Genomic DNA, 26,281 nt, shown 5'->3' with positions numbered 1-26,281 from the left:
GCGGCGTGGCCTACCGGCTAAAGTCCTCCCCTTGAAAGCCCTGGGATCCCATATGGGCGCCGATTCTAATCCCGGCAGCTCCACTTCCCATCCAGCTCCCTGCTTGTGGCCTGGGAAAGCAGTTGAGGACGGTCCAAACCTTTGGGACCCTGCACCCATTTGGGAGACCCGGAAGAGGTTCCTGGTTCCCGGTTTCAGATCGGTGTGCACCAGCCCGTTGCGGCTCACTTGGGGAGTGAAAAACATCGGATGGAAGATCTTCCTCACTGTTTCTCCTCCTCTCTGTATATCCGGCTTTCCAATATTAATAAGAAAATCTTTAAAAAAAATTCTCTAGTCCCAATTTTAAGATTGCTTAATGTTGTAATTTATTTGAGAGGCAGAACTCATCCACTGGCTCACTCCCCAGACACCTTCAATAGCTGGGACTGCCCCAGGGCTGGGCTAAAAATGCAATGCAGGACTTTCAAGTGTGTGGTGGGAGCCCAGTTGCCTGAGCCGTTACCCTCTGCTTCCCGTGGCCTGCATCAGCAGAAGCTGGAGTCGGGAGCTGGTGATAGGAATGAAACCCACGTACCCAGGTTGGAATGTTAGCATCTTCAATGCTCACTCAAGTTCTGCAAGTTTTAGTACTCTGTGTAAATGGAATCATAGTTAATTCCTTTGTGTCCAGTTCACTCATCTATAAGTAACATTGATCCATGCTACCGTGTGTGTTAGTAGTCCATTCTTCATTGCAGAGGAGTACTCTATTGCATCAATATGTCATGGCTTGTTTATTCATTCACCGTTGATGAATATTGGGGATATCTCTTGTTTGGGGAGCCTTGTGAATCAAACTTATGAATATTTGTGCATACATTTTATGCTCATTTCATTTTTTGCAGGTAAATATGTAGGAAGAGTAGATCATTGAATGATATTTCATAGAACGAACAGATTTCATTCTGGTTTCAATGTACTCTTAGGCAATTCACATGTTTGTGCTATGAGCATTTTTTTTCTTTTTGAAAAAGGTGAATTATTTGAATTTGCATGAATTTGTATTGAATTGAGTTCTTTCTAGATTCTATATACAAATCCTTTGTCAAATACTTTATCCAATCTAGGATTTTCTTTTTCCTTTTCTTAGTAGTAGAAGCTTTAAATTTCAACGAATCAACTTTTGGTTGTGCATTTTGTATCTAATCAGATTTTTGGCTGTGAAGATTTTTCTTCTCCAAGTGTATTTGTCGCAGCACTTACATTTAGGTCTATTGTCTATTTTTCAGGTAATTTTTTGCATGTGGTATGAGATAAAGATCAAGGTTTTCTCCCTTATGAATACTTTCTTCCTTTTCAATTTGTACACTATTTATTTATTGTAATTATATTTCTAGAATCTCTGTGATAGAGGGCATCTTTGCTGTGTTCTCCAACTGAGCAGGATTGAGTTCAGTCTTTTGCTCTGAAATATGTTACTGTAAGTATTTTTCAGACGACTGAGATAGAAGTTCGTTCTGGTCTTAGCTTGTCAAGACTTTCACCATCGATGAGGAATAAATTTTGTCAGATGTTCTCATTTGCTTCTATAGAGATTATATTTTTCTCCCTTAATAAGGTAAATTACATTGATTTTTGTAAAGCTATTGAGAAACCAACTTGCTATTCCTTCAGTAGGATCCACTTGGTGTCATTATGCATGTTCCTTTTAGATATTGTTGGATATGGTTTCAACACATTAGTAAGAATTTTGCATCTTGGCTCAGTGTGATAGCCTAGTGGCTTAAATCGTCATCTTGCATGTGCCTGAATCCAATTTGGGATCTGATTCGTGTCCTGGCTGCTCCACTTCCGATGCAGCTCCTTGTTTGTGGCACAGCCTCAGGACTCTGCATCCATGTGGGAGACCCAAAAGAAACTCCTGGCTCCTGGCTTTGGATTGGCTCAGCTCCAATCATTGTGGCCACTTGGGAATTTGGAAGATCTTTGTCTCTCTGGCTCTCTATAAACCTGATTTTCCAATAAAAGCAAAAACATTTAAACAATTTACATCTATTTTTTGAGGGGCATTGTTCTGTGATTTTGGGGGGATAATGCAGTATTTGTTTTGATATCACAATAATAATGGCCACAAAATTGTTTTAGGATTTGCCTTAGCACATGCAGCATATTCAAGTTTTCCATGTCTTGTGTCAGTTTTGGTAATTTGTGTCTTTCAGTGAAAGGTTTAGTGATTGATATAACATTGTTTTTATTTATTTTTACTTATCCTTTCTGTAAGATCTTATCTTTCCAGATATTGTGAATGTTACATCAATTGTATGAATCTTTTCCAAGAACCAACTTTGAGTTTTGCTTGCATTTTTGTGCTAGTAATTCTCTTCTCTATTTTATAAGCATTCTTTCTTTCCTTTTCTTTGCCTTGGGCATCATTTGGACTTTTTCCAGCTACTTAATGCGGAAGCTTAGCTCACTGACTTTAAGCTGTTCCTTTTCCAATAGAAGCATTTCAAGCCACTCGTGTCTTTCTAAGCACTGCTTTAACTATAGCTCATAAATTTTGATATGCTGGGATTTTATGATCCTCCAGCTAAAACTATTTTTTACTTTCCCTTGTGATTTCTTCCGCTTTTCAAAAATCTATGGGTTAGTCAGCATATGTTTCTTGGTATTTGGCAAATTATTCAGGTCCTGTTGTTAATGATTTTCACTTTAAACCCTCTGCGACTAGAGCGGATGGTGTGATTTGAGTCCTTCAAAACTTATTGAGATTTGCTCATGGGTGCACTTGTTGGAGCTTCTGATTTATCCTGCTCAGTGCTTTATGGGTAATTTTGCAATCGCTCTGTATCATAGTCTATAAATGTCAATTAGGTTAACCTGTTTTATAATTGTTCATCAGAAGGCCCGTTGTTCTCAGTGGAAGTCTGCAGTCTTTAACGGTTTATTTTCAAAGATTCATGATCTAGTTCCTTCCTCCCAGATTTTCTCCCAATCCCCTCAAGCTCCAGTGACAGTGGACCTGCTGGGTTCTGTTTCCCCCCCTTCAAGTCCCTACCAAACTCCTTCTGCTCCAACACCTCCAACGTACCACGACTCTGTCTTCAGAATCCAACTACCGCTTGCAATGAATGCATGAGACATCATCCCCCCACAGTATCCTGCAGCCCTGCTAAATTCACTGATTAACCACAGTATTAAGGTCATCATTATTAGTCCCATGAGTAGGCCATTAGTATTCGCCCTAGTATCCTTTAAATTAGAGAAGTAGGTATTGTGTGTGAATAAAAACTATTTTCCATCTTCCCTTTTCAGTGTGCATGCTTTTTCTTTATTGTAGATGTACTGCTAAGAATAAAAGTAGTGAGAGAGGACACTCTCGCCTTGTTCTGTTAAGTGTCTGTAGGACTTTAAAGGGGTGGAAATAATTCTCCCTGCTGTAGGTACCTATGGCATCCAGAAATTCCTTTTTAACTTATTTGAGAGGGAGAGGGAAACCTCCCCCCCCCCCCCCACACACACACAACCTGCCTCCCACAGTGCGCACAGCGGGAAACTAGTCTCTGAAGCCCGGCCTTCTGCAGGGGTTCACCTCTGATAGCTGACAAAGATGCCCCAGCCAGCATCCCAAACTCGAGGAATTGGTTTATGAACTTTAAAAGGACAGAGAAACTGCAAACTGAGGGAGAGAAAGTTGACATCAGAGGGCTGACGTCTGAAAAGCCCAGGGGCGGTGGGCATCCTAGTACCAGCCAGGAAGGATCCGAGCCAGCTCGGGGTTGGGAGCCGGTGTTCAAGCCCTTCCTGGCGGACTCTCCTCAGTTCCAGCCGCTCTTCCGTGTTCGGCGTAGGCAGGGATCGGCCAGCCACCCCACCCCACCCCACCAGACCCCACTACCACCAGCGTCACGCGTGCGCCCCCTAAAAAGCAGGCCCCAGCCGAGGGGCTTCATTCACCCGGCGCCAGATGGCGAGCTGCGCTCGGGGCAGTCCCGGAAATCCGGCCCGGGTTCCCGTGTCCGGCCGCACTGGTTCCGGGGCCCTCCTGGGCTCAGCCGCGCGTCCAGCACTGGGGAGCAGCCTCCAGGCCTCGGATCGCGCGGGAGCGGAGCGGTGTCCGGCGCTGCCGCCCAACGGGGGCGGTCCCCAAGCTGGCCGAGAAGCAGACAGCCGGGCCTTCCCTCCGTGCGCTTTACGAAAGCGTCTCAGCTCTTCCGTCAGGACCCGAGCACGCATTCCTCCCGGAATCCGGGAGCCGCCTCTCCCGTGGCGTTCTCCGTCCTGCCGGGGAGGCCCTGTCGGTGTTTAATGCCCGCCAGCGGTGCCGCTTTGCAGAATCCCGAGGCCGATCTCCGACGTCTGACCAGGCGCAGCCGTGTGGCTGTGCGCTCCCGGTGGACACCTGGAGCTGGGAGCGGTTTTCTCCCCGTCCCAGGCCATACGCAGGCCTCCTCTGCCAGCCCCGCTGCCACTCCAAAGACCCGGGCTGTTGACCGAGGTGAGCGCTGGGGAGAGCCCAGCCAGTTTGGGGAGGGCGCTGAAGACTTCGTGGAGCATAATTTAGCTCCAAGGGGTCACTGGGCTGCCTCCTCCTCACCTATTTGTACACACACGAGGACTGGGGAAATGGGGGAGGTATTGTGAGGTTGATCAGAGACCACATTAGACACAAAGATGTCGAAGTTTACAGCCTGTATTTACTGGCTGGATAGCAGCCACAGAGCAAGACGCTGATAGACTAAAGCAAAAATGTTTTTAAACCTTAAAATCACATCCTGTTTGATACAGGTGACAAAGGGAGAAATCACGGAGACACAGTAGCATAATTAACAGTCGTGTTGTCTATTCTAATGGTGCTAGGCAGTCAGGTTGCAGATGGTCGACCTTCCCCTTAACCTCAGATTAGCACTGAATCAACCACAGTCCGGCCAAAACACAGGTCTTTCATACCAACCTTTACTAGGCAGTGGGCGGTTGAGAGCTTGGGAGTTGCCATGCATCCTAAAAGGCTCCAAGGAAAATAACCCTGTGAGGAAGGAGTACCCAACCTTGAGAACACAACCCTCACACCTGCTCCCTGCTTGCTGTAGCCTAGTGATTCCTAGGCTCAAGCATGCTGAACTAGGTAGTGCTGGTTACCACAGTAACAGGAGAAGGGCAGAGCATGCTTTGACCCTGATCTCGGGCTGTGACCCAGAAGGATAGAATTCTGGCGGGGTGCCTGAGGAAGTGGGGTCACTGCTCCACCAATGAGGGGCTAAAACAACCCCCACTTCAGCTTCTGTGTTAAAAGAAGTTAAACAGCTCCTGCAACTCTCTTTCTGGCCCTTCTTCCTCTGTAGCCCTCTGCTACACCTGTGTGTTCCTGCTACAGGCGGAAGGGAAGCCCATGACCGTGGTTCCCTGAAATAAAGGCCATCTAAATTCTTTTGTATATATTCGGCTGAGTTATTCTCTCCCTGGTGGTCAGCAAATCTAACACGAAGATTTCCTGAGAGTTCCACCTTGGTTGTAGAGGTGGGGTAACCTCCATAAAGCTAGGGTCCTTTGCAGTGTTTGAATCCTAGCTAGTCTGATCACCGTGGGAGAAGCAGAAACTGCTTGCTAGAGTTAAGTAGGATGAGACCAGCTGCTCCTGGCATCCCATCCCACTAATGCCAGGTTCCCACCCATCCTCTGTTCCAGACCACCAGCTTATCCTACTCTTATACCATCAGGTCCCCAAGCTCTGCTCTGCTAAGAACTTCATTCTCATTCTCTCTCTCTCTCTCTCACACACACACACACACACACGCGCACACACACATGTTTATTTGAAAGGGGGGAAGAGTAGTGGCAGCACAGTGGGTAAAGCTACCACCTACAGCAGCATCCCATATGGGCACTGGTTGGAATGCTGGCTGCTCCACTTCCAAACCAGCTCCTTGCTAATGCACCTGGGATACCCGGAAGATGTTCCTGGCTCCTGGCTTCAGTTTGGTTCTGCCCCAGTCTTTGGGGCCATTTGGGAAGTTTGGGAAGACATCTCCTTCTCTGTCTATAACTCTGCCTTTCCAACAAATATAAAATAAATCTTAAAAATTGATTTCTCTCCATTGGTTTACTCCTCGACTGTCAACAATGGTCATTGTAGGGCCAGGCCAAATCCAGGAGCTGGGAACCCAACTGGGTGACCTGTGTGGGTGGCAAGGACCCAACTATTCAGGCCATTGCCTGCTGCCTCCCAGGGTGTGCATTGGCAGGAAACTGGAATGGGAAGCAGAACCACGACTCACACCCAGGCACTCCACTGTGGGATGCAGGCGTCCCCAGCACCACTTTGCCAAACACTTGCCCTGCTTACAGACTCAGCCCATTGAACCTTAGCTAGGATGGAAAAAGAGTCTCAGGGGCCTCTTTGGTTACAGAACAAAAAACTTATGCAGGTATGGAAAAAGGGAAAATGGGAAAACAGCAATAGAGTAAAGGTGTGTAAAAGCAGATGTACTCCTGGCCTGGACTAGGTGCTTAGCAGATGTTGCTTGCTGGAGTGATTGTGCAGGTTGTAACAAAGGCAGGAAGTAGTCAGTAGATATTGCCCATCTCCAACGACTGCCTAAAGAGAGCCCTGGAGCAGGCCTGGGCGTTGAGTGCTGCTGTCTGTCTTTTACAGATGTCTTCCCTTTCTTCAAAGGAGTCCAAGGCTCCTGCCACCTGTCTGGGTCCAACCTCCACGCAAGACCCATGCAGTGGCGACAGGGATGATCTGGAAAGCGAATGCTCCAGGACACCACATCAGAAGCTGCTGGGGGCCTATGCGGTGGGCGATCCCACTGCCATGGTCTCCTGTGACAGCCCCTTCTTGTCCTCTCGAGGCAAAGTCATTAAGTGGTTCTGGGACTCCGCTGAGGAAGGTTACAGGACCTACCGCATGGATGCATACGATGAGGACAAGAACCCCAACGTGAGTGAAGCCCGCTCCCCACTGGGACCCAAGAGGGGGACTGCAAAGTGGGCTAACTCACTATGGCTGATAGAACCCAGCTTGCTCTTGTCAAGTGAGAAGAATGTGGCCGGGCCATGTGTTTCGCGGACAGAGTTAAAAAGATTTGTAGATGGATGGGTTGTGGACGGAGGAACCTCCCAGTTTTTTTCTTTGCTGTCATCTTAACTCATTTGAGTTCTGCTTTTATTTTTTCTCTTTTAGGATTTATTATTTATCTTCTTCTTTTTTTTTTTTTTTTGGAAAGTCAGATTTTACAGAAAGAAGGAGAGAGAAGGAGAGACAAAGAGAAAGATCTTCTGTCTATTGGTTCACTCCTCAAGCGGCCACAATGGCCAGAACTGAGCGGATCTGAAGCCAGGAGCCAGGAGCTTCTTCTGGTTCTCCCACGTGGGTGCAGGGTCCCAAGGCTTTGGGCCATCCTCGACTCTTTCCCAGTTCACAAGCAGGGAGCTAGATGGGAAGTGAGGCAGCTGGAACATGAGCTGGTGCCCACATGGGATCCTGGCACATACAAGGCGAGGACCTTAGCCACTAGGCTACTGCGCTGGGCCCTGAGTTATGCTTTTTCACCTTGTTTTCCTGCTCCTGGTAACTCAGAGAGCAGGAGTCGGCTGTGCAGGAGTCCTCTCTGGGGGTCTGGAAGGGAGAACTTGGCTTGCTCCTTCCATCCTCCCTCCTAATAGAATAAATGCATGGAGAGAGGTGGCTGTCAGGCCTCCTGGAGTAGCATTCACAGGAGGCATCTTCTTAATCTATTTCCACCCTTGTCTCTGTATCCAACTGCCAATTTACCATGTTTATTCTTTCATCCTGTAAACACATCCTGAGTTTGCCTATATCCTTTGAGAGATGTATATTAATGTCTTGGCCATCAGTAGGGGAGACATCACATCCATTAGTCCCCGTGTCCTGGGCCCAACGCTGACCTGAGCTGTGAAGGAGATAGGTAAAGGGCTAACTCGTACTCTGTCTCTTTACATCTTGCAAGTACAAAACAAATTTTTATTAAACAATGCTAATAGACCGACATTGTACCTAGCTCTTAAGGTGCCTGTTAGGATGCCTGTGTTCCACCATTGAAATACTTCTGCTCAATACTCAGCTCTCGCTCTTATCTCCCTCCAGCTTTCTGCTAATGCACACCCTGGGAGGCAGCCTAGCTCTGCTAGGCTAGTCGGCTGGCTGCCACCTGGTGTTCTTGGCTCCGCCTTCAGTATAGCTCAGCTGTTTGGAATGTAGGCTGGTGGATAGGAGCTCTCTCTGGCTGTCTCTCTACACATCAAATAAGTAACTTTTTAAGAAAGATGACTTTAAATATCTACCGGACCCAGAAGAAAAGATGACTTCTGGGGGATGTTTGGAGGAGGCTTCCTGGAAGAGGTGATACTAAGACAGCTCTCTCTAGAAATGGGGAGAGGGGATCTGGGAGCTATGGGGCAGGACATAGCTTGAGCAGGATAAGGGGAGTAGTCGCAAGGGTGGGCTGGTGGGTTGTGGAGGGCCTCTGTGGGCTCCTCAGGTCTCTCCCTGGTACCCTCTGTCATGCTTACACTGCTTCTGCGCTCTCATCCCCAGGGCATCATTAACTTGGGCACCAGTGAGAACAAGCTCTGCTTTGACCTATTGTCCAGGCGGGTAAGTCCTGGGGGTACCGTGGGCTGTGTCACCAACCTCTGGAGGCAGCTTTGCTGGAATGTTGGCTCTGCAACGGCCTGGAAAAGCCTCAGCAGCCGTGGCCTGGGAGTCAGGGGACCCTCTGCTCCAGCTCAGCCTTGGGGACAACTGCCTGTTTCCTCTTTGTTCTGTCCCTTCCTCCTTCTGCTCTTGTCTCTGCTCAGACTCTTGCTGGCTCAATGCTTCCAGCTTTCTTGGCCCCTTGGTCTTAGAAGGAAGACGCTCCATGCTGCATAATGGGTATATCCCAGCTGGCTCTTTAGGAGAACAAGACCCTCATTACAGCTCTGCTGACTTCCGTAGCATTGAGGAACGCGGTTGGGGAGGAAGAGGAAGAGGCATGGCAAAACACACTGCGTAGTCATTGCTTCATGCAGGCCTGAGAGGAGATCATTTCAAATGCATGAATGGTTATACCATGCAGTAAGTCAGGAGGCAGGGATATTTGAATGCTTCCCACCTTTGTTTTGAGGGTAATTAATTTAATTCTAAAGCTTATGTTAATTTAGTCTTACTTTTTTTTTAAAAAAAGATTTATTCATTTTATTACAGCCAGATATACACAGAGGAGGAGAGACAGAGAGGAAGATCTTCTGCCCGATGATTCACTCCCCAAGTGAGCCACAACGGGCCGGTGCACACCGATCCGAAACCGGGAACCAGGAACCTATTCCGGATCTCCCACGTGGGTGCAGGGTCCCAAAACTTTGGGCCGTCCTCAACTGCTTTCCCAGGCCACAAGCAGGGAGCTGGATGGGAAGTGGAGCTGCCGGGATTAGAACCGGCACCCATATGGGATCCCGGGGCTTTCAAGGTGAGGACTTTAGCGGCTAGGCCACGCTGCCGGGCCCAGTTTAGTCTTACTTTTTAACGTGACTTGCAAAATGCCTGGCAGTTTTGTAGTTAACCTTCTTGAGCTGGCCTTCTCCAGCAAATCACGGTGAGCCCCTGTACGTGGGTCTCCCCAGGCTGCAGTGTTCGTCTGGGTTTGCAGAAACTACAGTGCCTACCTCAAAGGAGCCAGTTTTTAAAAGTGATTGAATCTCAGCATCTAAAAGCAGAGGTGGTAGGGAGGAAGTATTTGAGGGGTTTTGGTATGGTTTTTTTCTAGACTGTGAAGGGGAGTCTTTAGGCACAGCAACTGAGATGTCTCTTGGGACTCCTTTGTCCCATGCCATGGTACCTGGTTCAAGTCCCGGCTCTCTACTATCAATTCCAGCTCTTTGCTAATGTGCACCCTTGGGAGACAGCAGGTGACGGCTGACACAATCGGGTCCCTGCCACCTGGGAGACCTGGATTGAGTTCCCTGCTCCTGGCTTTGGCCTGGCCCAGTTGCAAAGCTGTTTCTGGCATTTGAGAGAAAAACAGGCAGATACAGAAATCTGTTCCACTGATCTGCTCCCCAGGTGACCCCAGCAGTGGGGACTGATGGGCCAGGTCCAATGTAGGAACTAGAAACTCAACCCTGGTCACCCACATGGTGGCAAGAACCAGTAACTTGGGCCATCATTGCCCCAGGATCAACATTATCAAGAGGAAGAAGTGAGAAACTAAGCCAGTTATCAAGCCCAGGTTCTCTGGTATGCAGTGTGTCTGTGTTCACTGCTGTGCCAAACTGCTTGTCACAGGAGTAGATTTTAAAGCCCTGTCTCACCAAAGTCATCTCCTCCTTCTAAAATAGCTCAGCACTGAAATATATGCAGGCTGAGCCATATATATCAGTGTAAATATTCTGCTAAAAAGATAAATTTAATTTTAATGTATTTTGTTTCATCCAATATCTCCAAATTGTGATATTTTCAATATGTAACTGATACAAAAATACTAAGGCTATATTTCACATCTATTTTTCTTTTAAAAAATATTTCTTATTTATTTGAAAGGCACAGTTACAGAAAGAAAAATGAGAGACACAGAGAAATTCCATCCACTGGTTCACTCTTCAAATGGCTGGGTAGGTCTGAAGCCAGGAGCCAGGAGCTTCTTCCAGGTGTGCCATGTGGGTGCAGAGGCCCGAGCATTTGGGGGAATCTTCCACTGTTTTCCCTGGGACTTTAGCAGGGAGCTGGATCAGAAGTGGAGCACCTGGGTCTCAAGCTGGTACCCATGTGGCGGATTACCCTGCTATACCACAGTGCTGTCCCTCACATCCGTTATTCATATCAAATCTTGAAAATCCAGCATGTCTCAGTTCAGTATGCACGAGCCACTGTTCCAGTGGTCAGTGGCCGTGGTTGACCAGTGGATTCCCTATTGGATCGGCTGTAAGCGATGAAGAAAGGGAAAGAAATTTGCACAGATATGTAGAAGTGGCTGATTCTCATTCTTCCTTCCAGTCCCACTGCCCAAGGCCCCATTATAATTAGCCCTTCTTTGACTTGTGATAGCCTAGCAATGACTAATCCAGTACCTGTCATGGAGTGGATGGACTAGAAACTGCCACATGCCCTGAGGTGGCCTGGAGCCAGCAGGAAGCAGTGGTTGAGTCCCTCCAGGAGATGAAACCAAGACTAAGGTGATGGCACCCGTTTCTGGAGCCTCTTCCATCATACCTTGCAGAGCTCAATGTCATGCTCCCCCATCCTTGTTCTGCCAAATCCACCTCCTGAGAGAAATATCATAGAAAGAGCACTGGGTCAGCAATCAGAAGTTCTAGAGTTTTGGTCTCTGCCACTTGCTGGCTTTGGAATGCTGGCCAAGTCATCCCACTTCCTCTTCTTCTTTTCTTTAAAGATTTGTTTTTATTGAAAAGGCATATTTACAGAGAGAAGGAGAGGCAGACAGAAAGTTCTTCCATCTACTAGTTTATTCCCCAAATGGCTATAACAGCCAGAGTTGAGCCAATCTGAAGCCAGGAGCCAGGAGCTTCTTCCGGATCTCCCATGCGAGTATAGGTTCCACCTCTGCTGCTTTCTCAGGCCACAAGCAGGGAGCTGGATGGGAAGTGGAGCAGCTGGAACACAAACCAGTGTCAGTATTGGATCCTGGTGTTTATAGGTGGAGGATTAGCCAATTGAGCCAGCTCAGCAGGTGCCCACCACCAAACCCACTTCTTTGAGCCTCAGTTTCCATGCATGACCGCCTTTCTTGTAGTTTCTCTGATGAGCAGAGCAAGCCCTGGACTTGAAGGGCCTGGTACTGGATGGATGCTGGGGGCACTGCCAGCCCTCAGCCCTGCTCTTCTCTCCCTGTGCCCAGCTGACTCAGAGTGACATGCTGCGGGTGGAGCCGGCACTGCTGCAATATGCTGACTGGAGGGGACACCTGTTGTAAGTGCTTACTTTGTGGCTTCCCTGGGAATGGACGGAAGTGTCTGGAGACATTTCAGAGTCATTGTAATGGCAAAGGGGCATGATGTTTGTGCCTAGTGGTACACACAAGGTATTGCTGAAGCTTCAGTAGTGCCCTGTGGGATAGTCTGCCTCCAACCCCGAAGTCAATAGCAGCAGGTTGAGAAAGCCTCATGCTGGGGACCTGGTGGTCACAGGCCCCTTCAGACACCTGCAGGGAACTGGTGTCCCTGCCAGGCCCTCCTAGCTCAGGAGCTGCCAGGTGGGTTTCATTGATCTGGATTGGAGGCATGTGGACAGGGGTCAGGAGAGGAGTCCTTGTGCCTACCTCCATAGTAGCTCTGGAGGAGCCAGTTTGGGGCCTTTGCCTGCTAGGGAGCTGGGAGATGGTAACAGGACTCCCAGTATCTGTGCTCACTGAGCACATCCTAAGACCCAGACCCTGTTTATAGGGCTTGGCGGCCCAGCAGGACTCGATATCAAGACTGGTTCTGAAGTGCACATTCTCAAAGTAATTGAGTCAGTGGGTGCTGCAGGCAGAGCCATGAGCTCAAGTGTGAACTCAGCCGTTTGGTGGTGGTGGTGGTGGTTACTATTTCTGTTTCTTGGAAAGGCAGAGTGACAGAAAGCAGGAAAGATGGAAAGATTTTCTATCTACTGGTTCACTCCCCAGGGCCACAATGGCCAGAGCTGAGACAATCTGAAGCCAGGAGCTTCTTCTGGGTCTCCCACGTGGTTGCAGAGTCCCAAGGTTTTCCCAGGGCACAAACAGAGCTGGATGGGAAGTGGAGCAGCCAGGATATGAACTGGTGCCCATATTGGATGCTGATGCTTGCAGGCAGAGGATTAGTCAGCTCCCTGAACTCTGCCACTTTCTTTTTTTTTAGATTTACTTATTTTTATTGGAAAGTCAGTTATACAGAGAGAGGACAGACAAAGAGGAAAGATCTGCTGTCTGCTCAAGTAGCTACAATGGCCGGGGCTGAGCCAGTCCGAAGCCAGAAGCCTGGAGCCTTTTGCGGGTCTCCCACACAAGTGCATGGTCACAAGGCTTTGGGTAGTTCTTGATTGCTTTTCTAGGCCACAGGCAGGGAGCTGGATGGAAAGTGGAGCAGCCGGGATTGGAACAAATGGCATCAGTCTATCAAACCTCAGTTGCTGTGTCTGTGGGATAGGAACAGCAGATGTGTCTGTCACACACCGTTAAGATAGAGTAAAATTCTCCCAATAGCATCTGTACATCGAAGGCTCAGTAAGTGTTCACATAGGAGCTGTGGTAATAGTTGCTACAGTTGTGGTGTTAGCATCACTGCTGTGTCGTCATGTACAAGTGTCACATTTGACATCCCTGAAATCTGATGAAGTGGCTGGTAGTCCTAGAACTACCAAGCATGAGAGTGACAGCACATGTATGTGCAAGAGGAGGGTGCCCAGGAATGGCGCTGGATCCTCAGTGTGGTCCCCCTGTGAGAACCCAGGGGAGAGGAATGGCAGCTGCCTGGAGGAGCTGTGGAGTGGGATGTGGCTTGGGGACCCTCTGACACACACTGCCTACCTGTCTGTCTCATCTCCAGCCTCCGGGAGGAAGTGGCCAAGTTCCTGTCTTTCTATTGCAAGAGTCCGGTACCCCTCAAACCAGAGAATGTGAGTAGCCCCCTGACCTTTCTTCTCTTCTGCCACCACCCCCCTGCCCCAGCTTCCAGCTTTTGTCTGGCCAAGGATAAGGCAGAGTTAGGGTCTGCCTTTCGCTTGGAGTTTGCTGGGAAGCTTTTCTTGACATGAGAGAAAGAGGTAGGCAGGGAGGGAGCCAGCGCTGCCACCCACTGGTTTGCTCTCTACGTGCCCACAGCAGCCAGGGCCAGACAAGCCTGAAGCTGGGACCCTACTACTTAAGTATCATCTGCTGCCTCTTGGGGTGCACATCAGCAGGAAACTGGCATGGGGATGGGAGCTGGAGCTGAAGCTCAAGTGCTTGACGTGGGATGTGGGCATCTCAGGTCATGTCTGAGCTGCTGCACCAAGCTCCCTGCACACACTAAGATGGAAATTGTTTGAAAGCAGAGTAAGGAGTGCCTCCCTCCTCTTCCCCCTGCCCATCAGCCCTCCATTTTTAGTCTTTGGGTTGTTTCTGCTCAAGCTGCACGGTAGCCTAGTTGTAGAGCACTGGGCAGAACTAGCATGGTGACTTGCTCCATGCTTTCTTGCCCAGTTGGTCTGGAGCAGAGTCTCATGAATAAACTTGGCCATTAGGCAGGGACTCCAGGTACCTCCCTAGGCTGCTTTGGAACCAAGCCTCCTGGGACACGGAGGAGGGCTCTGTCTCTACTCCTGTGTTATCCTTGCTCTCTCCTCAGTTGAGTCATCTCTGTCCCATGTGTGTCACGCCCAGGTGGTCGTTCTGAATGGTTGTGCCTCTCTCTTCTCTGCCATGGCCACGGTGCTGTGTGAAGTAGGGGGTAAGTAGATCCCTGGTCCACCACATGCTGGAGGCTGCCCAGCCTCGTGGTCTGTATTGGGATGGTTTGGACCTTAGAGAATAGCCTAGACTGTGGTTGACTTCAGTGAATGGCTTCCTTGGGAATGAAGACACCTAGGGGAGGTCTAACGTGATATCAGGTTCTGGAATTCCTCTCCGTGACTATCATGGCTTGTCCTTACCGCTCACATGGTGGTTATCACATCCCTATGTGACAGTGTGTCTTAAACCAGGAAGCAAGGGGTGAGGTATGGCTGTCTCCTTTTCATTAGGAGGGGAAGTGGAAATTCCTTTTCTCCACGAAGTCCCAGGAGAGCTGCGTACATCTTACTGACTCTTAAGCCCACCCCTGGCAAGCAGGACTAGGAGAGCCAAGCTTGGCTTGGGTCCAATGGGGTTCATCTCCCAGGGCCGGGGGGTGGGGCTCACCTTCTTTGCATACAGTCCTGGTCACAGCAACTCTCTTGGTGAGGAAAAAAAGTGGAATGGCTGTGAAGTGGGCAGTCCAAGTGCCTGCTGGAAGAGATGCAGTCAGAGTAGGGACTGGTCAGGACCAGGGTTATCACATGCAGGGGACATGGGCCCATGATGTTGTTCATGACATCTATTGATCATGTGTTATCTTCTAGACTCTGACCTAACACTGATCATGCATCCTCCAACTCTCCAACTCTCCTATGAGACAGGGTCTGTGGTTATGCCCATTTCACAGATGAGGAGACAGGAGGTAAAATACCTTGTGAAACTCGCACAAGGAGAGGGAGTAACTAGGATCAGAATCATACAAGGAAAGAGCCATTGTAATGACACAATAGGCTAGTCTACCTATTTTGGACCATCAGGAATGGGGATTATCTCCAGAGATATATCTGCTTTCCTGGTCTGTAAAGTGAGAATGTTCTTCATGCCTGCTTTGGAGAGTGATGGTGTGGATCCCATGAGATAAAATGAAAGATATGGTCAGCCTGGGTCGCTGCTCAGCAAATGGTATTTGTCAATCATCGCAAAGGGACTCATCTCCTGAATGCAGTCTTTAGAAGAGTTTTTGAAAAAGTGGGTGCAGGCACCAGATGTTCCCTAAGAATTTTGAAGACTTGGAGAGGCAGTGGGACCAATGGACAGGGGTCTAGGTTATTCCCACCAGAGCATGACAGGCCCCGTCCACTCCACCCCCAGAAGCATTCCTGATCCCCGCCCCTTACTACGGAGCCATCACCCAGCACGTCTATCTGAGTGGTAACGTCCGACTGGTCTGTGTCTACCTGGACAGTGAGGTAAGAGTCCCCGGATACCTGGGGAGACCCTGGCCACTTCCTGTGTCTGAATCTGAAGGTGGATGGAAGAGGAAGTTCCTGCTGAGGCCACGGGTTGCAGTGAGAGAGAGGAATGGAGCCTTCTGTGGCTACATGGCTACCCAGAGGGCCCAGGCTCCAAGTCCCGGATCCCTGCGGTCAGTGTAGAAGCCAAGGTCAGTCTCAGACATGGTGGAGCAGGAACAAGCCACAAAGATCTGCACATGGAAATCCTGGGACACCAATCAGAAACCCCCGGGGCCTCTGCCGGCAGCTTGAGAGTAAGATGGCAGTAAGAGGAGGGAGTAGCCCCACCTGAGTGTTTGGAGAATGTTCCAGGGGGTCTGGAGATTACAGGGGAGGAGAGGCTCAATGGCTCAGGTCTGGGGAGGTTGGTGGATTTTTTTTTTTGGAAGGTCAGATATACACAGGGTGATTCTTTTTAAAAAGATTTATTTGTGAGCCTGGTGCAATAGCCTAGTGGCTAAAGTCCTTGCCTTGCACACAATGGGATCCCATATTAATGCTGGCTTCCTGTCCTGGCCACCCCGCTTCCCATCCAGCTCTCTGCTTGTGGCCTGGGAAAGCAGTCGAGAATAGCCCAAGGCCTTGGGACCCTGCATTTGTGTGGGAGACCCGGAGGAGGCTTCTGGCTCCTTGCTTTGGTTTGGCTCAGCTTTGGCTGTTGCAGCCACCTAGAGAGTAAATCAGCAGATGGAAGATCTTCCTCTCTACATATCTGCCTTTCCAGTAAAAATAAATAAATATTTAATAAATAAATAAAATATTTCTTTGAAAGAATTACAGTGAAAGAGGGAGGAAAGGAGAGCAAGGGAGGGAGAGGGAGAGAGAGGGCGGGAGATCTTTCATCTGCTGGGCCACCCCCCAGATAGATGCAGTAGCCAGGACTGGGCCAGGCTGAAGCTAGGAGCTAGTCGCTGCTTCTCTCTCCCAGTGGGTGGCAGGGGCCCAAGGACTTGAATCATCTTCTGCTGTTTTTCTCAGGCCATTAGCAAGGAGCTGGATTGGAAGTGGAACAGCCAGGACTTGAACCGGTACCCATATGGGATGCAGGTGTTACAGACGGTGGCTTTATCCACCATGCCACATTGCTGGCTCTGGGCCCTTGTGTTTTGAATGATGGTTCTGGTGGGTCTTTTTCTAGGTCACTGGGCCAGGCACCCGCCCTTTCCAGCTCACAGTGGAGAAGCTAGAGGTGGCCCTGCAAGGAGCCATTTCTGAGGTCTGGAGGTCAAATCAAATCCAGGGCTGGGAGGAGGGAGGTGGGTGGATGTGAACAGGGCATGGACCACCTTTCTGTGGGAGTGGAGCTTGTAGGCTCTGGTAGGACAGGTGGAAAGCGGGTAGCAAAGAGCTAAGCTGGGAGTCAGAGAGGATTTTCCCAGGGAGGGTCTCTTTATCAGGAAAAGACCCCCAAATGTTGGTGTATGGAGGATCTATGAGGGAACTTCATTCACACTCCCCCTGCCCTCCCGATCTGATTCTGACTTGGTGTACAGGGGCAGGGTGTAGCCACAGTTCAATAAGTCCCTGGTACCCTGAGGGGTATCCAGCTCACTCCAAGGGCGTCTGAGGGCTCCCCACTGAGACAGAAGCCTGTATGTTGGGGTTCCTCTCCAGCCCATGTTGTAGCCATCTGACTCCCTCATTGCTTTTCACCTTGCTTGTTAAAGCTATGCAGACTCATTGCAAGAATTTTCATGTGCAATGCCCTAGGCACACTTCTCCCACAGAGGCACCCTCCACTGGCGTTGATGCCCCGAGACCTTTGTTTTCTCTGCAGTTTTATCACAGTCACAATGCCGCAGATGCACTTCTGTGCCCTTCTGGTTTGCTTCATGGAAGGTTATGCACTTGTCGCCATCACATTCCCACCCCCACTAGTGGGGATTTGGGGGTGCACCCCAATGATGGGCTTGGCCTGATAGGACCAGGTACCTGAGAGCTCCTGACAGTCTACTGCCCCCCCGCCTGGTTTCAGGGTGTGAAAGTCAAAGGCCTCATCCTCATCAATCCCCAGAACCCGCTGGGTGACGTCTATTCCCCAGCAGAGCTGCGAGAGTACCTGGAGTTTGCCAAGAGGTGAGGTGCCCCATACTGCCCCTCCTCCCCCCAGTGCCTGCACAAAGCAAGCCTCCCACATGGACGCTGGAAGACCCTGATGTCTTCTTTCTCCCCCTGTGCCCACCTAACTGCTTGGGTCATTCCCTGACAGTGGGGCAGGGAAGGGGGGTGACTCATGGGCTGTCGTTTCTTCTCTGCTCCCCACATGTCTTTAGCTATAACAGCTATCATGTGTTGCCTGGTCTGGGGGCCAGGTGCTTTACTAAGCACTTTAGGGGTACTGCATCTTGTGTAACCCTCATAACACCCCTACTCTTAGGAGTGGAGTGTGGGCCTGTCCATTGGTCAAATTGGGGTAGAATGCGGGTCTGACTGACTCAAGCCCTGGTGACCCTTGATGGAGGTCTGGGGTGGCTCTGCCTCTCCCCTGTAGAGCTTGAAAGGCTCTGCTGTCACCTGCTTTGTGCATGTGGACCCCTGTTCGGTTAAAAAACCTAGATAAAATGAAAGTGGTTTTGGAGCACCTTGATAAACTTGGGCTAGCCCGTGTTCTCTCTGAGTTTTTATGTACTGGTAGCCACCCTGAGTCAGGACATGTTGGCCTATAAATCAAGCTGTTTGCTCTCTGTCACCTGCTGCCACTAGGCATGAGCTGCACGTGATCATGGATGAGGTCTACATGTTATCCGTGTTTGATGAGGCAGTGGAGTACCGCAGTGTCCTGAGCCTGGAAAGGTGAGGCTCTCCTGACACAGTGAACTCTGACAGCCCCCAGTTCTCTCACAGCGCCCCGGCATCTCTGACTCAACCTCAGGGCAATGCCTAATCCATCTGGCTGGTCCCACTGGCCGTCAGATGCCCAAGGGAGGAGGGAGGAGGAGTGGGCTGAATTCACAGTTTTCAGTCATTCCATGGGTTTCTGAGAGCTCCAAAGAGGGAGTCATTGCAGTTTGCTGCAGATAGGCTGGCTGGGCACACACTGGCCGACCTTGCTGTTTCCTTCAGACCCAGGGTAGCTTCAGTTTAATTCACTCATTTAGTCATTCAGCAGATACTTCTGGAGCCCCATGCGTGTGTCACTCCCAGCTCTTTAAATATTGGGCTCCAGAGAAGTGTGTTTGAGGAGGAGAAAGAAGAGGGGGGGAGGGAGAGGCATAAGAGGAGAGGCATGAGGAGTGGGGGCAAGGAGCGAGAGGGATAGGCCAAAGCCAGGAGTCAGGAACTCTATTCCACCTCTCTCAATATCTGAGCCATCTCTTACTGTTTCCCAGGGTACATATTAGCAGGAAGCTGATGCAAACCCAGGCCACTCTAATAGGATGTCCCAACCAGTCTTGATTACCTGGCTAAACATCCACCCTAAATCTTGGACTTTTTAGTTAAGCAAAGAATTTGTAGCCAAATCACCTTAGCAACGCTTGGGCCCACCCCCTGTGTGAAGGCTGTGAATGTGACTTTCAGAGATCCCAGCAGTTGTTGTGCTTTGTTCAAGACCTCCATACTGCTGAGTCTGCTCCATTAGCTCCCCTGGGGCTCCCGACTTTTCATAGGCTCCCCTGGGTAGTCCTCCCCATTCTCCACTGACTCACCCAGGGAGTCCTCCCCAATCTCCATAGACTCCCCCGGGGAGTTCTCATTCTCCATTGGCTCACCAAGAGAGTCCTCCCCATTCCTGTTGGCTTACCAAGGGAGTCCTCCCCATTCTCCATTGTCTCACCCAGTGTCCTCCCCATTCTCCATGGGCCAAAAACTTAGCAGCCAACTACACAGCTGGTCACTTGGTTACAGCAATGATAAGCGGTAGAGTGAAATCTGGGAGAGGATTTCTTGCTTGGGGTATCCCACTGGTCTATTTGCTGGGAGTGGTCAAGGAAGTTTTTTGAGGATGGGACACTTAAGCTATGAATCAGGAGGCCCCAAACTTTTCCTATGACGTGCCGAACATAAGTGTTTTAGACTTATAGGCCGTCTGACCAATAAACATGCTGCATGGACAGTACATGAAGGAATGAGCATAGCTGTGTTCAAATAAAACTTTATTTACAGAAACAAACAGCAGGCTGCTTTCAGCCTGTGGGTTACACTTTGCTAAGCCTACTCCACAGGATGCCTGGGGATCAGTATTTTCAGAGAGGTACAGCAGAGTCTCTGGCTCAGGTCTGGGACCAGATGCGTCCATCCATTTCATATGTTCAAGCAAACACATACGAGCCTCCTCCCCATCCTCCCACGCCGCTCCCACTTCTGTGTCATGCTTGTTTTTCCCCACACTGTGCTCTCTGCAGCCTGCCTGACCCCCAGAGGACACATGTGATGTGGGCTACCAGCAAGGTGGGTTCCTGGTTGGCCGTGGGAGGGTGTCAGGGAGGCGGGAAGGCAGAGGGGCCTCCTCCGGGAAGCACTCGCTGGTCCCAAATTATACCATCTGTTCCTCCAGGACTTTGGGATGTCTGGGCTTCGCTTCGGCACGCTCTACACAGAAAACCAGGACGTGGCCACTGCTGTGGCCTCCCTCTGCCGCCATTATTGCCTTAGCGGCATGGTCCAGCACCAGGTGGCACAGCTGCTCCGGGACCACGGTGACTGCCTGGGGCCCAAGACCTTAAAATGAGGGGAGAGGGGAGGGCTGTTCTGAGTGTGGGATTATAGACACTTGTCCCCTGAGAACTCAGAGCAGAGATTAAGCACGCCAGCCTTGGGCCCACACTGGGGCCAGTTGCTTGCTAGGCCACTTCCTGGCTGAGCAGCCCATTGCTCCACACACATGGCCTCTAGCCCCAGTTTCTTCAGCTGTGAATCAGGGCTCCTAATGACACCTGCCTAATGGCGCCTCCTAATAGTGTGATTTGTAGTTAGCTTAGTTAGCACAATACCTGGCCGGTAATAGGGACTTAATTGGTATGACTCATCATTATCTGCAGTGAACAACACTTTAAAAGAGAGCAGGAGCTGTTTAGAAAAGATTGTTATAGTGAAGCCTTTCTCTCGATCTGTTCTGTTCTGAGGTCCGCATGGTGAGTGTAGATATTTACTTTAATTGCCACCCTTTATTGAGCCCTGCAGATGCTCTTCATGTACCATCTACTTTGTCGCTCTGAGAATCCCAGGCAGCCAGAAGCCCTGCTGTTCACACTGTCTCACAGATGGCCTGACATGAGCCCCAGGGAGTCCACACCCAGTGCCGCTGCCAATATTTAAGAACACGGTGACATCAAGCATTGACAAGGATGCAGCTAGTACCCTCATGGGTTGCTGGTGGAATGTCAGGGGGTTCAGCCACTGTGGAACACAGTTCAGCAGTGTCTCAGAAAGCAAAGCCCGCACATGCAGAATGAGCCAGTTAGCCCATCCCTGGATACAGTCCGGTTCTGTGCAGTGATGATTCTGTTAGTGATTGGTGGTTGGTGATCGTATATGATCTGAAAATGTACCCCAGTGATGTTGTAGCCACCCTGGCTTTGTGGAAGTACCCTCTGTGATGGTCACATGACTGTTGAATTGCTCTGTGGCACATTTTCTCAGAACACATCCTGATCTTCAGACCACTCGTGACTGTCTTGCTCTTCAGGGTCCCACACATCTCATGAACGTTTAACAGCTGTAGTCACAGCCCATTATGGGACTCAACCCAGATGTTCTTCATTAATGATTGGGGACGTGAACTGTGGTACATCCACACAGTGGAGCACAGTTCAAACCCTGTGACAGCATGGGCCCTTCTCAGGTCATCTGGGCAAATGCAAAGGAGCTAGTCCCGGAAGATGACATGCTGTAGGGGTCTGCTTCTGGGACCTTCCGGAAAGCAAGACGTAGGGCTGGATCGGTGGTTGGTAAGGAAGTAGTGGAGGGGGTACTTCACACAGCATGAGGGTGCTGTTTGGTAATGTGGGCTGCTCTGAATCCAGACTCTGATGAGAGTTAGACAAATCTATACATGTTGTACATTCCTAGAACTTCACACAATGAAGCTCAATTAAGAGAGGGGTAGCTACCCTGGGCTTCACTGTATCAGGGGGCCATGCTGGGGCCATTCTGGGCCTGAGCTTTGTACTGGCTATGTAATGTAAAAACATAATTTTAAAAATGTATTCATTTTGGGTTTGTGCTATGGCATAGTAGGCTAAACCTCCGTCTGTGGTGCTAGCATCCCATATAGGCACAAGTTCAAGTCCCAGCTGTCCCACTTCCCATTAAGCTACCTGTTTATGGCCTGGAAAAGCAGCAGAGGATGCTTTTCATGGAAAATCATGGGAGACCAAGAGGAAGCTCCTGGCTCCTGGCTTTCGATGGGCTCAGTTCTGGCCTTTGCGGCCAGTTCTGGGAGTGAACCAGTGAATAGATCTCTCTTTGTCTCTCCTTCTCTCTGTAATTCTTTCAAATAAAAATCAAATATGTCTGTTAAAAATGTGTTTATTTATGGGCCTGCCGGCGTGGCCTAGCGGCTTAAGTCCTTGCCTTGAACACCCCGGGATCCCATGTGGGCGCCGGTTCTAGTCCCGGCAGCTCCACTTCCCATCCAGCTCCCTGCTTGTGGCCTGGGAAAGCAGTCGAGGACGGCCCAAAGCTTTGGGACCCTGCACCCGCGTGGGAGACCCGGAAGAGGTTCCTGGTTCCCGGCTTTGGATCGGCGCGCACCGGCCTGTTGCGGCTCACTTGGGGAGTGAAAAACATCAGATGGAAGATCTTCCTCTCTGTCTCTCCTCCTCTCTGTATATCTGGCTTTCCAATAATAATAAAATCTTTTTAAAAAATGTGTTTATTTATTTGGAAAGCAGAGAAGAGACAGAGTTGCATAGAGAAAAATTGCCTGTCTGCTGGTTCATTCCCCAGAGGTCTGGGCCAGGCAGAAGCCAGGTGCTGGGGGCTCCCTCGTGGGTGGCAGAGACCCGGATATTGGTGCCGTCGCCTGCTCCCCACTCCACCCCCTGGGGTGGGCATTCACAGACATCGGGGGTGGAGCCAGAGCTTGGACCCAGCCACTCTGATGCTGGTCATGGGTCTCCCGGGTGGTATCCTAGTCACACTGCCACCTGCCTGTTCCTAGAGCACCGCTTTCTAACTGAGCAAGCCCTCACTTTGCTTCTGTCCTGAGAAACTTAGCACTCTGAGCTACAGAATGGAGAGCAGGACCTGGAGCTGTCAGGGCCAAGTCTCAGGATTTATAGTCATGATCTCACCTGCCAGCACACTGTCTCAGTGGGTACCTGGTGGCGTTTTTCTTTCTGGACTTTGAGCAAGGTAGAGTGGAGGATTGATGGAACATTGATCTTTGACCTCCCTTTCACCCTAAACAGACTGGATCAGCCAAGTATATGTGCCAGAAAACCATGCCCGGCTCAAGGCTGCCCACGCCTACATCTCTGAGGAGCTCCGTGCTCTGGGGGTCCCTTTTCTGAACCGTGGGGCCGGCCTCTTCATCTGGATCAACTTGCAGAAGGTAGGGGAGGTGGCTCCAGCATCCTTCCAGGAGGGGAGTGGCTCAGCTGTGCTCAGAGCCTCTTGTGTGTTCCTAGTACCTGCCGCAGGCCACCTTCGAAGAAGAAAGGTTGCTGGGTCGCTGCTTTTTGGACAACAAGGTGCTGCTGTCCCCCGGTAACGCTTTCCAGTGTAAAGAGCCAGGCTGGTTCCGCATTGTGTTCTCCGACAAGGCCCACCGGCTCCGTCTGGGTAAGCAGCCCACCTTCCCTACCACAGCATCCTACTGCCTCTTCATCCTGTCCCTACTGCTTGTCTGGCCCCAGTGGCTTCAGCCATCCATGCTGACTGGTCTCTACCTCCCCTCTAGGGATGCAGAGGGTCCGGCAGGTGCTTGAAGGCAGATCCCCAGTGGCAAAAGACCCACTTCCATCCCCACCACCTCCATCCTGGACCGAGGAACCCAGAGACCAGCACAGGTGACCTGGTCCCTGCCTCCTAAGCAGCCACTGCATCTGACCCGGGACCTGGTGTGGCTGCAGGTGACTGGCTTCCCAGGAAGTTGTTCAGCTCAGTTTTACCTGTATGGAAGAACTCTTTTCTTGCCTTTTTCAGTAGCAGTGGGAGACCCTTTCAGCCAAGGTTCAACTTTAGCTGCCCTTGTCTCCTGTTAATCCACATGGTGATGAACTTGATGTGCCTGTTGTGGGTCATTTGCGGGTTGGGGGAGTCCTGCCTGTTCTCAGCCACAGCCCTCAGTCTGCAGGGAGTCTGGCAAAGAAAATACAACTGACCTGGACCTTGTTTTTCCTGGTGCCTTTCTTTATATGTGGTGCTTGGTTGCTGGGGAAACCAACCAAGGGAACAGCACCTCTGAGGGCGACCATGTCCAGAACATTTTTAAAAAGTGGTACCTCCCCAACAACAAGGAGGATGGAATTAATCCTGTTAACTCCCATCAGGGGAACAGGGTTGTGTGTGGGAGTCCTGGGACTCTGGGGAAAACGACATGTTCCCCTCACCACCCGTCTCCGGGACCCTCCTCCTCCTGCCTGGGTAGGAGCCTCCCTCACTGGTGTCCCCAAAGCCAAGTGGCCTAGCGATGACTATGGGGAGAGAATTTGGAACTGGAACAGAGGCTTCCGTGGACCAGGCTGATGGGGACTGGCCTGCCACACTGAGTGCAAAGGGCCCCCTATTCTATCTCTGGATGCGCATCTGCTCAGAGCCTAAACGAGCTTTCATCTGGCTTACAGCTCCTGCTTAGGAAAGCGGGCGCGTTCCTGGTTCCTCCTTTAAGAAAATCAGTGCAAACAATTCTTCCATTCTATGAACCAGGCTGTTTGGTTGAAAATTGTTCTCCTTTTTCAGACTGCCATTCATTCATTCATTCATTCACTCTCCCCTCCCCCATCTTCTGTTGCATGCTTTCTGTGTGCCAGACCCTGTGCTGGGTAATTTATTTACAGGTGGGGACCTGAGTCTCAAAGAGATGGCATGATGCCATCTATGACAGCCACACAGAAGCATCTCAGAACTGGGATTCAAAGTCAGCTGCTCTTGCCACACTCCCCCCACCAGCTCCAGCAGCCTCCCACTACCTCCAGTCCTGAGAACCAGCTCTGCGTTGTCCCACCATAATCTTCCATCTCATAAATATTCATTTTGTTTGAAAGAGAGACAGAGATCTTCCATCCCCTCGTTTACTCCCCAAAATGCTCACAGCAGCCAGGGCTGGGCCAGGCTGACCCAGGAGCCTGGAGCTCAAGTCCACTCTCCCCTGTGGGTGGCAGGGGTTGAAGTACTTGAGCCGTCATCAGCTGTCTCCCAGGGTGTATAGCAGCAGGAAGCTGGAATCAGATGTGAACCCACGCACTAGACTGATGTGGGTATCCAACGTGTTAGCTTAACCACTGTACCAAGTGCCCACTTGACCTTTAGTTGTTTCGAATGTCATTGGTTATAGGGAACACTACCTTTCTATTCCTGATTCTGAAAAATGCTGGTGTCAGGATTAGTTGTGTTGCAATGGGTTAAGTCTGCACCCTGTTATCCCAGCATTCATGTGAACATTGATTTGAGTCCCACCTGCTCTGCTTCTGATCCAACTCCCTACTAATATGCCCAAGTGAGAAGCAGAGGATGGCACAAGTGTTTAGGCTGCATATGGGAAACCCTGAAGGAGCTCCTGAGCTGCTGGCTTTAGCCTAGCCCAACCTTGGCTGTTATGGCCATTTGGGGAATGATCCAGCGGGTGGAACATCAACTCTCCCTCTTTAACTCTGCATTGCAGATAATAAATAACTTTTTAAAAAGACGTATTTGTTTTAATTTAAAGAATAACAGAGGGGAAGAGAGAGAGAGATAGAAAGAGAGAAAGAAAGAGAAAGAAAGAAAGAAAGAAAGAAAGAAAGAAAGAAAGAAAGAAAGAAAGAAAGAAAGAAAAGAAAAGAAAAGAAAAGAAAAGAAAAGAAAAGAAAAGAAAAGAAAGAAACTAACTAACTTCCATCCACTTGTTTACTCCTCAAATGGCTGCTATGGCCAGGGCTGAGTTGGTCCAAAGCTAGGAACAGGAGCTTTTCTCAGTCTTCTACATGTATTTAAAGGCCCAAGAATTTGTGCCATCCTCTGCTCTCTTCCCAGGAGCAGGAGCATTAGCAGGGAGTTGGACCAGAAGTGGAGCAGCCAGGACTCAAACAGGTGCCTATATGGGATGCTGGGCCTGACACAGAGGATTTTCTGTGTCACCAGACTGGCCTCAAACATATAAATCCTTTTTTAAAAAATTTAAGATTTATTTGTTTTTATTGGAAAGGCAAATCTATAGAGAGGACAAAGATCTTCCATCTGCTGGTTCATTCCCCAAGTGGCCACAGTGGCTGGAGCTGAGCCAATCTGAAGCTAGGAGCCAGGAACCTATTCCAGGTCTCCCACACAATGGTCCCAAGGCTTTGGGTGGTTCTTGACTGCTTTCCCAGGCTGCAAGCAGGGAGCTGGATGGGAAATGGAACAGCTGGGACACCAACTGGCACACATGTGGGATTCTGGTGCATGCAAGGTGAGTGTTTAACCACTAGTCTA

The 26,281-nt window shown here is 49.9% G+C and overlaps 1 protein-coding gene across 4 annotated transcripts; it reads left to right on the top strand.

Annotated features, from left to right (window-relative positions):
• Positions 1 to 4,011: 4,011 nt before the first annotated feature.
• ACCS (1-aminocyclopropane-1-carboxylate synthase homolog (inactive)) lies at positions 4,012 to 25,537 on the top strand. Of its 4 annotated transcripts, XR_009245290.1 has the most exons (16): positions 4,012 to 4,480; positions 6,635 to 6,925; positions 8,543 to 8,602; positions 11,841 to 11,911; positions 13,507 to 13,576; positions 14,322 to 14,388; positions 15,585 to 15,682; positions 16,866 to 16,943; positions 17,703 to 17,803; positions 18,431 to 18,520; positions 20,071 to 20,116; positions 20,223 to 20,364; positions 23,080 to 23,222; positions 23,299 to 23,452; positions 23,571 to 23,783; positions 24,670 to 25,537. XR_009245290.1 is itself a non-coding variant. In XM_058663143.1 (15 exons), the coding sequence occupies exons 2-15, from the start codon at positions 6,635 to 6,637 to the stop codon at positions 23,681 to 23,683; spliced, it is 1,449 nt and encodes a 482-aa protein (XP_058519126.1). In that variant the 5' UTR covers positions 4,012 to 4,480; the 3' UTR covers positions 23,684 to 24,004. The 4 variants fall into 4 exon arrangements, 3 of the variants coding, with proteins under 3 accessions (XP_058519126.1, XP_058519125.1, XP_058519127.1); XM_058663143.1 differs by lacking the exon at positions 24,670 to 25,537 and having other exon boundaries at positions 23,299 to 23,377; positions 23,571 to 24,004; XM_058663142.1 differs by lacking the exon at positions 24,670 to 25,537 and having other exon boundaries at positions 23,571 to 24,004.
• The last annotated feature ends 744 nt before the right edge of the window (positions 25,538 to 26,281 follow it).

This window comes from Ochotona princeps, chromosome 4, assembly GCF_030435755.1.
Source record: "Ochotona princeps isolate mOchPri1 chromosome 4, mOchPri1.hap1, whole genome shotgun sequence".
Lineage (NCBI taxonomy): Eukaryota > Metazoa > Chordata > Mammalia > Lagomorpha > Ochotonidae > Ochotona > Ochotona princeps.
This window is presented reverse-complemented; position numbering and strand designations above follow the sequence as displayed.

Excerpts from the sequence above, each read along its gene's own strand:
- ACCS (XM_058663142.1), top strand. The coding sequence starts at position 6,635 with ATGTCTTCCCTTTCTTCAAAGGAGTCCAAGGCTCCTGCCACCTGTCTG. Across the intron at positions 18,521-20,070 it reads AGTGTCCTGAGCCTGGAAAG|CCTGCCTGACCCCCAGAGGA; the intron begins GTGAGGCTCTCC and ends TGCTCTCTGCAG. Across the intron at positions 23,453-23,570 it reads GGCCCACCGGCTCCGTCTGG|GGATGCAGAGGGTCCGGCAG; the intron begins GTAAGCAGCCCA and ends CCTCCCCTCTAG.